General features: G+C 40.1%; 1 protein-coding gene across 1 annotated transcript; it reads left to right on the forward strand.

Annotated features, from left to right (window-relative positions):
• Positions 1 to 458: 458 nt before the first annotated feature.
• On the forward strand, positions 459 to 3,233 carry LOC117404542 (odorant receptor 131-2). The gene has a single exon (XM_034007408.3). It carries the CDS (start codon positions 775 to 777, stop codon positions 1,711 to 1,713), a length of 939 nt encoding a protein of 312 aa, XP_033863299.3. The 5' UTR covers positions 459 to 774; the 3' UTR covers positions 1,714 to 3,233.
• Positions 3,234 to 11,537: the final 8,304 nt, after the last annotated feature.

The raw sequence follows: 11,537 nt of genomic DNA on the forward strand, positions 1-11,537 counted from the left end.
GCCGTTGAAAAATCAATAACTAGGTTTCTAAAATAGAAATTCCAGTTCCTTCGAATAATTAATCTAATCAATGTGTTTTGAGAGTTCTAGGAGCTCATATTATATATAAATAACGAAGAAAAATAATTGATAAACTGAAAACTCACTATTTTTAAAAAGAAGAGCTAGTGCTAGCACAAGTCTAGGGCAGCTACAATGGGATGAGGCTAGTATTGGTAGAATGGGACCACAGTCTGCTGGCTATACCCTTCCCAAATGATCTTCAATGGCGATGCAAAAGGACAGCGCCACTACAATGGAAATGTTTCATTTTTAACACAGCTTTCAGCTGTTTTGCTCACGACTACTGTTCTGCGTGTGGTTTTATCAGAGAAGCACAAATGGAAACATTTGAACTGCACACAGGAAGAGAGGGGGGGGGGGGGGGGACGAGAGAGAAAGCGAGAGAAAGAGAGCGAGAGCGTGCGAGAGAGAGACACACACAGACAGACGGAAAACACCGTGTTAAGAAAAAAAAAATGATGCTTTTAAATTTGTTTTACAAAAAGAAAAATTAAAAAATGAATTAACAAACAGAAGGGGGTTTTCAGAGAGCCGGCTCAGAAAAGAAGGAGGAAGAGTTTCTTTAATTCGCTTCTGTGTTGCTCCCGAGACAAACGTGGACGCTGAAGAATTTGTATTCGACAGACTTTCTTTTCGCTGGAAAGATCTGAAGACATGCTAAAACTACATCTTCTGCTCATCTCGTTTATCACCTAAAAATAAAATCTCAAAATGAACGAGAGCAGCTCTTCTACCAACGAGTCTGGCAACCAGTACCCCGAGGTGCGGCTGTGCGCGTCAATGATATCCTTCATCCTCCTCGCATTCTTCAACCTGGTCATCAACTTCACCATTGTGAGCGAGGAGCGGCTCCGCACCCAGGCTAGGTTCGTCCTCATATTCCACCTGCTTTTTTCCGGCTTGGTCTATTTCGGCCTGAGCAGTGCCTTCTACCTGCAGAGCTACATGCGCTTCCAAATATCCAAGGCCTCCTGTTTGACCCTCATCACCATCCTCATGACCAGCGCTTCCAACATCCTGCTGACCCTCACCGCCATGGCGCTGGACCGCTACAGCGCGATCTGCTTCCCGCTCAAGTACAGTGCCCTGTGCGGAAAGCACCGGCCCTGGCTACTGGGAGCGGTGACCTGGCTCCTGGCACTGCTTATCCCGCTATACCTGGTGACCCAGGACAGAGAACCAGACGATCAAGCAAGATGCACACGAGCCCAAATGAAAGACGGGCAGCTTTTAAAGATTTTATTAATCTCCTGTTGCACTTGTTTGATTGTATACAGCTACGTGAAGATCCTTCTTGAAGGCAGACGAATCGGAGTTCTGAACAGACGCAACCGGATTGGGAGAAAAACTATTCTGATGCACGGGGTGCAGCTGGCTGTCTATATCCTCCCAAACTTTGTCCTTTATGTTATCTTTCTGTTGGCCCGCGCCGGGTATTTGGACACTAAGACCAGAGACTTGTTCGGGGAGGTCAATTTTGCCTTTTTCAGCCTTGCCCAGTGCATCAGTCCTGTGATCTACGGGCTGCGCAAGGAGGAGCTCCTGGAACAGCTTTATCACAAGTTTCCCTGCCTGTCCTGTAACCTCAAGGGGTTTTTGGAGTGGATGGCTCGCACCGCTAGTTTGGGACACTGTTTTCATATCAGGTGACGGACAAGGGCCTTCTTTTGACAAGGATTGACGGCTCGGGACGGATATATTGAATATTCAAACTGCACAGAGAAGATGAACTAAGAAAATAAGTAGTGTCTTCTCCAAATGCTATCAAAAAGATTTCATGTAAAGCGAAATATGGAATTATTGGAATATAAAAAAACATATTTGATATTAAAAATGGATTTAAATATTTTTTGATTTTATGGGCTTGAAAAAAACTGGCTGTAAACAAACTGGAGTGCCAACAAGTCTTGCCTCACACACGAGGATATATTATGGAAGAATGCAATAAACAATAAGCAAGGGATTTCATTTTCTATAAACTCAAACGTGGGGGAGAATGAAGTGTTCAACGGGATTGCATCACAAATACTTTCAAAACGTTTTGATGACTTTGAGAACAATTCAGAAACCTTGGCGTGGATTCTGTGAATTGCATTTTAAATGGTTTGAATAATAAACCTGAATTATAACCTAGATTTTCAGTTTTATCAGTATTTATTTCTAATTATTTCCAGTATTTATCTTAAGTCCAGTGCAGCTTTATTCAGAACTATAAAACACTAATTTAGAAACTTAGTAAAACGTTGTGTCTGAAAGTCATTTTTTTAAATGTGTTCAATACAAGTATAGATGCAGACATTGAAAAATACTTTTTCATTATAAAAGTTTTTTTTTAAAATATGCCTTACCATAACTCTATTCTTCACTATGCTTTACCATGCTTTCACTGGGCTTTATAAAACTTTGCTGTGCGTTTACTATGGTGAACTTTTATAAGGGTTAGTTTACCATGGTTTGTTTTTTTAATATACTTTACCACACCTCTCTGTGCTTTACCATACCTCTCTGTGCTTTACAATGCTTCCCTATGCTTTACCAGACCTCTCTGTGCTTTACAATGCTTCCCTATGCTTTACCAGACCTCTCTGTGCTTTACAATGCTTCCCTGTGCTTTACCAGACCTCTCTGTGCTTTACAATGCTTCCCTATGCTTTACCATACCTCTCTGTGCTTTACAATGCTTCCCTATGCTTTACCAGACCTCTCTGTGCTTTACAATGCTCCCCTATGCTTTACCAGACCTCTCTGTGCTTTACAATGCTTCCCTATGCTTTACCAGACCTCTCTGTGCTTCACAATGCTTCCCTATGCTTTACCAGACCTCTCTGTGCTTTACAATGCTTCCCTATGCTTTACTAGACCTCTCTGTGCTTTACAATGCTTCCCTATGCTTTACCAGACCTCTCTGTGCTTTACAATGCTTCCCTATGCTTTACCAGACCTCTCTGTGCTTTACAATGCTTCCCTATGCTTTACCAGACCTCTCTGTGCTTTACAATGCTTCCCTATGCTTTACCAGACCTCTCTATGATGTGATCAGGAATTAGAGTAAACGTCTTAATGACTACGCTGAAATGCTTTTTAAAAGCTGCACTTCTTTGATAGCGCATGTATTATGCATTGTTCCTCACTATCTTGTAAAGCGCTTTGTGATGGTGGCCCACTATGAAAGGCGCTATATAAAATAAATATTGATTGATTGATTGATTTCCAATTCCAGTAATTTAGGTTTGTAAAAAAAAATAAATGTGACTACATATCATGAATATATGCTTGTTAGGTCAGATGCTGTGTCGTGAAGCTGTTGCATTTAAATAAACTATTAGCCATACATAAAAGGACAAAGGTCTTGCTGGCCAAAAATGACATATTTAATGGTACTGCCATAGAATATACAGCCGTGTGCCAATGCATGCGAACACCTCAAGATGTGTCATTGATATCCTTTATATACCCTCTTGCATGAACACCTCTGGGTGCGAGAATTTCAATTTCCACTCAGTAATCAGTGATATATTATTATTAGTTTATTTAGCGGACGCCTTTATCCAAGGCGACTTACAGAGACTAGCGTGTGTGAACTATGCATCAGCTGCAGAGTCACTTACAACTACGTCTCACCCGAAAGACGGAGCACAAGGAGGTTAAGTGACTTGCTCAGGGTCACACAGTGAGTCAGTGGCTGAGGTGGGATTTGAACCGGGGACCTCCTGGTTACAAGCCCTTTTCTTTAACCACTGGACCACACAGCCTGCTATATAGAAACAATAGGCACTGGTGTGTAAAAATGTTAGACCACTTTGTTCTGAAACAACTTTTAAAGAGTCTTAGGCATTTTACCATTTGTGGCTGTGTGTTCCTTTTCCTATTTTAAATCGCATGTGTGGCCACACAATTAAATTAGACAACCACTAATCTGACAGTTTTTCCCAGATTTTCGGTTCCAGTGGTTTGATTTCATACGCACAGCCAATCAGCACTCCAGAAGCAATGGGGGGGTTCTAATACATTTGCACACGGCTGTGTTTGCAGACCCTGCGATGGACTGGCGTCCCGTCCAGGGTGTAGTCCCGCCTTGCGCCCCTCTGTCTGTCGGGTTAGGCTCTGGCTCACCGCAACCCTCTATAGGATTAAGCGGTTACACAGAATGGATGTATTTGCAGAACTTGACTATTGTCTTATTTTTTATCATGTGCAGTTTTCCCCCACAGTATGTTTTTAGTGTGATCTTTAAAACAATACATATTTTATTATTTACCACATCTCATAATGCTAAACACCACACAGAACACCGGAGCTGGTGAAAGACGACGCTTCCATTAAAACATGGAAGTAGGGAAATGTACGCATTTCTATATGTCTCCTTAGGAAGTTGAATTCTCCTATTTCTGTGGATCGCTGTGTGATGAGTGCGCATCGAGGGTTTCATTTCAATTTCTTTGCACGATGAAACAACCTCTTTCACTCTGAATTGCATCTATAGCTGTTATTAATAGTTCTGACCGGTTATTAATAAGAGGTCGATCCTTGTAATAACATTTTAATGTTACTAAAATTCAAAAATAATTTTATAAGAAACGAAGTGAAATCCATAAAAAAAAAACTTGTTATAAAATAATTAAGGTTTATTATTATTATTATTATTATTATTATTATTATTATTATTATTATTATTTTAATAATAATAATAATAATAATAATAATAATAATAATAATAATAATGTCATTATTATTATAATTATTGTTTTTATTATTATTACAACATCAATAATTATTTATTTATTTATTTATTTATTTATTTATTTATTTATTTATTATTATTTCAACGTGACCAGACAAAGAGTGGAGGAGACGTCCCCAAATATTTAAAATGTATCTGTCTTTTCTGAGCCTGTCTGACGCACAATGGATGCCGCAATTTCGCCTCAACAGTCTTAGATATCTGCTTCAGGCTGTCCTGGAAGGAGACCCTCGGAGAGCACACTGTTTATCTACAGCATTACAGTACACGCACCAACACAGAAGAGGCACTTCTGTCAACGTGCAAGTAGTGTGTGATCTGTGACGCAAACAGCCACATCACAAACGTGTGTGCAAGCTATCGTTGTTGAGCTCATGACTTCGTTATCCATGCCAATTTGCAAGTGGCGAGCTGCGTTTCAGCGGTACGGCAGTCTGAGAGGCTGGTTGACAACGGGCATCTCCTGAAGCGGTGACGACTGAGACCGCTGCTCAACCCCAGTACCACTGCCGAAGGTATAAATAAATGTAGCCTTGCTTGACACACTTAATTCTCTTCCTTCCTTCCTTTTTTTGGTTTCAAAATAACCTACATTCGCTATTTGAGACGCGCAGGTCCTCTTAAAGGGAATGTTGAATACTTATTGGTGCTAACCTTACTCCGCTCACTATGCTTTGATTGGCTGGGGGCGCATGATTCGCTATTTGATGAGACATGAGACCCGACTTTAAAATCACGTTTTCGTGAGCTATCGCAGCGCGCACAAACGCAGTCATTTTTGCCCTAGCAATAGCGGCTGCGCACATATTTGCTAAATAGGGCCCTGTATGCTTTCATACTGTATGTACCCTCACAGCAGTGTAATTCACTATGTAACACAATTTTTGTTCCTGGGTAGTAAGTGTTATTTCCTAATTGCTTATGCCTCAAAAGTATAGAAAATGGCTATTATTCCCCACAAACTTTGCTTTTGTGACCAGGACAGTGATATTTTGAAATTTACCTATTTCCAATGAGAAAACGGGTGAATTTGTGTCTTTTCGTTCACATAAAGTCAGAAAAAAACAACATATGAATCCAAATTAACATGTATTTATACTAAAGTAATACAAAAATGACTACAAAAGATTTAGAAGTGAGTAGTCTTTTTGGTTGGGGTAGTATGGGTTTCTCTCCTCAGCTCCACCTCTGAAATTGTCATCTGGATCTACAACGTCTTCCTCGCTCTCTGACTTGCTGCTCTCTTCTAAAGACAGCTGCTCTCTCTCCGGAGGAGTGGGTACGGGGAGCTCATGGCAGTGTGGCACCGGGGCGATGGATGAAGGAAGGTCCGGATACATGATAGCAGGTGCATTCTTGCCAGTCCGACGTTTGGAAGGGTCCACCATGCAGAAGTAGCAGTTGCTTGAGTGGTCAGTGGGTTCCCGCCAAATTCTTGGGATAGCGAACTTCATGGCTCTCTTTTCCCCTCTGTACCATCCTACAAAAATACATTTATTTCACCCATGACTAATGTGTAAGAGATTCTCGCAACATTTTTCATATATGATATCTTTTTTCAATAACATTGAAAATTGTAAAACATTTTAAAATTAAAAACTTTTACAATTGTAAAAATTGTAACAAATTTTATAACATAAAATTCCGAGCAACAATTGTCCATCTTACCTTCCAGAGTTTTTTTGCAGTGCTCGCAGGTGAAATGAGGTGCCCAGGGTTTGTCTTGATCCCCGACAGGCATGCCGAAATATGCCTCGTAGGCCTCACACATCTTAGCAGATGCTTCCACGGAGTACTTTTTCGCTCTTGTCTTGATAAATTGGCCGCAGACATAGCAAAATGCGTCTGCCGGATGCTTGCAGCCTCTTGATGCCATCTCAGAAAAATGCAGATATGTATCCACTTAGGCAGCTGGAACTAAACTGAACTGGTGGGCTTAAGGCCCCTGTATTTATACTACTATTTATATTACTGGAAAGTTCTAGAAAGTTCTAGAAGTTACTCCAAGTTTACTCAGCACTGAATCTATCTGGAATGTTCTGGAAAATAGGTAAATTTCAAAATATCACTGTCCTGGTCACAAAAGCAAAGTTTGTGGGGAATAATAGCCATTTTCTATACTTTTGAGGCATAAGCAGTTAGGAAATAACACTTACTACCCAGGAACCAAAAAAAAAAAAAAAAATTTGTTACACGGTGTTACTGCTTCACACAGAGAGTGGGGAGGGGATGGAAGGGGTTACCTTGTCATGTTGCTGATGCTGAATCACTGGGCTCCTTTAAGACTCAATTGAGTAATGAGATTAATCAGCTGCTAGGAACCGGAAGAGCACTGATGGGCCGAATGGACTTCTCTCGTACGTGCATGTGTCCTTATAATGTCCTTTAGAGCACTTTTAAATGGGCAGCAGTGTGGAGCAGTTGTTAGGGCTCTGGACTCTTGACCGGAGGGTCGTGGGTTCAATCCCAGGTGGGGGACACTGCTGCTGTACCCTTGAGCAAGGTACTTTACCTAGATTGCTCCAGTAAAAACCCAACTGTATAAATGGGTAATTGTATGTAAAAATAATATGATAGCTTGTAACAATTGTAAGTTGCCCTGGATAAGTGCGTCTGCTAAGAAATAAATAATAATAATAATAATTAAGACCAGATCCTTAAGCTGGTCTTAGCAAGTATGTTGCAGGGAAAACAAATACTCCCCTGTGACTTTGTGTGTAGCTGTGGCCAAACATTTTGCATCATCCTATATAATTAACTCATTATGATTCATAAAAATGAAACCTGCTGAATAATGTCACGTTAACATATTGAATTACACACCGCTTTGTAGTTTTCCATATACTGAACGAAAAACTGACAATGGAAAAATGTGACATTTCAAACTCTAACATGAAATACTACTATACCACTATTATGGCTTCTGGTAGACTTTTGCAAGATCATTAAGTAGTTTCTTTGATTGCATGATGTGAAATAAAATAAATATATATTATATAGTTTTTCAATGATGTCTCAATCCTAAAATTCTATAGGTGAAACGTTTGGCCAGAGCTGGATTCAATGCACAGTTTCTATATTTAATCACACAGCCAGAAATAAAAGGAGATCGTGGCACAACTAGACCCCCCACCAACGCTGAAGATAAATATAAAAAAGCTTATCATTTGTAATAGTAGTTCTTTAAAACCAAAAAAATCGCAAATCCTTCAAACTGTTGGACTGGGACTTGAAAGCAGAAGTGAAAACAGCTTGACAAACAACTTCTGTTTGGAAACAAACTACTGAACAATACAGTAATGGAGTTAAAACTAAAATCGCACAGACAATCCTGAGGGGTCAAATGATCCTTAAAGGGGTGTGCCCACCCCCTCCCCTTATAGGAATGCAAACCCAGGCTTTAAAATGTATTTTATTACTAGTGCAAGCAACATTAGCACTGCTCCTCTTTAAAATAATTACTAACAAGGCTTTAAAATCGATTGGATTTCCTCTTGTTAGCACCCGCAGCATTATCACTGGCTAGAGGATTGCTAACCATGGCTTCACAATCCATCATCTTACTTAATCGCTCTTCTGTAAATGTCCCTTCTTCTTATTCTGTTCTGTATATACTGTTTGTGTGAGTCATGCTCATCTACTTTTTCATAGCTCTGATTTTGAATTTGCAGTCGTGGGGATAGAAATTACTGACGTATCTGAGTACATTATAGATTAGAAAGACATTTCAGAGGGCTGGATCGCATCAATATCAGGGTCTAGCGCTGTATATTATGAAGACATTTCAGAGGGCTGGATCGCATCAATATCAGGGTCTAGCGCTGTATATTATGAAGACATTTCAGAGGGCTGGATCGCATCAATATCAGGGTCTAGTGTTATATATTATAAAGACATTTCAGAGGGCTGGATCGCATCAATATCAGGGTCTAGCGCTATATGTTATAAAGACATTTCAGATGGCTGGATCGCATCAATATCAGGGTCTAATATACAGTATTAAAAACAGCATTAATAATTAAAAGGTGAAATAAACGCATTGTTTTAAACTGCTTTTCAGTACATATACCGAACACAATTTTATGCCAATATTTCTGGGTGTATTTCTACATACTGTATATAACAAAGGAAGCGCTGTTGGCGTGTGGGTTTTTTTTATTTCCTATCTAAGCTGTGCTTCTTCACTGTTGACGCCAACCCATTTGCAGTCTGAGTCACACTGTGCCTGCTGGAGCTTTGATCTTATTACTCAGTGTTCTGAAGACTCATTTCAAGCACGCTGCAAAATATGCAAATGAAATAACTGCCACTCCTAGCAGTAAAACAGTATCAAATAAAATGACTGCAAAACAAGTCTCAATTTAGAACATAAGAAAATACGAGCATGTACACACTCTCATACCTGTGATTGCTGGCAGGGATAGATTTAACCCCATCCCTGCCACCCTTACATTCCTACACACTACATTTATAAGAATGCCTTGCCAAAGCTCCAACCTCTTCAAAGGGATCATGAGCTATGGAGAATGTAATCTGTATCTGTGGGCCTGCGCAGTGGAACAAGATAAAGCCACACAGTCTAATTAAAGGAGGCGTGAGCGTTTGATTTGAAAGGTCACGGCTGAAACAGGGGCTTTCCCTCGGCCACTACAATACAAACTAGAAACCTCTGACAGAACGGCTGGCATGCATGAAGTCAGATTCCAAGAGTGAAAAAAATCAAAACTTTTTTTTTGACTGACTGAATCATATATGAAGATAGCAAATATGAAGATGCTATCTCAAAACGTGCTGCGACGCAGAAACCTAAATAAAATCACTTCCGCATGGTGACCGCCTTAGGTCAGAGGTCAATGAATAGCTGTTTATATCAAGCTGTAAATATGAAGTCGCTATCTCAAAATAGTTTTTGAGCCATGTAGCAGCATAGAAGTTAACCGGTAACCGTGATTGAACTGGACTGAGAGAATCATAGAACACAGTTGTGTAACGAGCCAATATCTCAATGCCTTATCATCCGGAAACCAACACGCGATCACAGAAACCACTGTAGGTCAAAGTGACGCTAATGAGGTCTTTAAATCCAGCATGTGTTCTGTGCATCATGGTGTACAGCTCTGGACAAAATCACCTAGAGTTTTAGGATTTGAGACAATTAATTTATCACTTAATCAAAGAATCTACAAAATGATATTGCAAAAGTCTACCGGATGTTATTATTATTATTATTTATTTCTTAGCTGACTTCCTTATCCAGGGTGACTTACAATTGTTACAAGATATCACATTATTTTTACATACAATTACCCATTTATACAGTTGGGTTTTTACTGGAGCAATCTAGGTAAAGTACCTTGCTCAAGGGGACAGCAGCAGTGTCCCCCACCTGGGATTGAACCCACGACCCAAGACTCCAGAGCCCTAACCACTACTCCAATACAGTATTTCACGTTAGATTTCTAAAGGTCAAGTTTTTGTATAGTTTTTTTTTGTTAAGTATATGGAAAACTACAAAGCGGTGTGTAATTCAATATGTTAACTTTATTCAGCAGGTTTCATTCGATTTTATGAAGCAAAATGAGTTAGTTCTATAGGGGGGTGCAAAACATTTGGCCATCGCTGTAGTTGCCTGCTCACACTAAAGTTGAATTATTTCTAACACAGCGGCGCCGAAAATGATTCAGACAGTTATTGCAAGTTTCAATCGCTCTTTATAAAGTAAACAAAGTCGTGAACTACATCCCACTTCACACTTTGAGGCGTTCTTGGTTTTTCGAGTCATACTGGTTCAGGATGTTGTCAGGGGCAGGTAGCTAACCTTAGCACATCCTCACCTCTCGTATTTTCTCACTTCCTTTATTTATGCTGCTGCTGTTTCGTCAGGTCCCTTCCCTATCTCTGTACACTGTGTGCAACAGCACTGCAACGCTGAGGTAAAACCAGAGGAACAGTTCATTTGATCGGTTGTAATGAATCTCTTCCCTTTTGGCTGATGAGTTAACAAGACCGACAGGAGCAGAAGCCTTGTTCCTGCCTCTGCACCACAGAGCTCGCTCTTCATTTGAACAGTAAGGAGTTTGTCTTTGAACCGCGTGGTTTGCTGTTCGTGTCCAGTCCTTACCGTTCAATTCAATGGGCTGAGATGCCAAGCCGTTACAGCCTTCACACACAGCTGAGATTTAGAGCATTTTCCAGCACCCTGCATTGCACCAACCATGTATTTTTTATTTGGGAAAAAGGTAGGGGTGTTTCCCGGTGCTCTGAAATGCGTTGCTTCTCAGGGTATAGGATTAACAAAACAACCCTCTGGTCAAGTCGTCAATTGTTCATTTTAGATTTTTAAACCATATTTTGCAATATCAGTTTTTTTTTGTTTTTTTTTTCAAATTGTAGCTCACAAAATAATTCCTTAAAATCTTACCTGGTGTGCACTTCCATGTGTTATATAGGTAGAACATGTGCAGTTTTGAAAGATGTAAAAACAGATTTAATTTTAAAAGCACGAGGTTAAAGAGTCTCTTTCTTATCTTGCTTCCCCTATTGACTGATGTGCTTCTAGTTTTACCTCAAAAACACTGACGCAAGCGCAAGAAAGAAAGTCAAGCACTCAAGCGTTTCATCAGTGTTATTGAAACTAGAAGAGGCTGAGTCAAGCAGACCAGCGTTTGGGCTCTAGTGCCTTCATCAGTGTTATTGAAACTAGAAGAGACTGAGTCAAGCAGACCAGCGTTTG

This window comes from Acipenser ruthenus, chromosome 48 (genome assembly GCF_902713425.1).
Source record: "Acipenser ruthenus chromosome 48, fAciRut3.2 maternal haplotype, whole genome shotgun sequence".
Taxonomy (NCBI): domain Eukaryota; kingdom Metazoa; phylum Chordata; class Actinopteri; order Acipenseriformes; family Acipenseridae; genus Acipenser; species Acipenser ruthenus.

What these genes read in the sequence shown, in the direction of transcription:
- LOC117404542 (XM_034007408.3), top strand. Translation starts at nt 775, where the DNA reads ATGAACGAGAGCAGCTCTTCTACCAACGAGTCTGGCAACCAGTACCCC.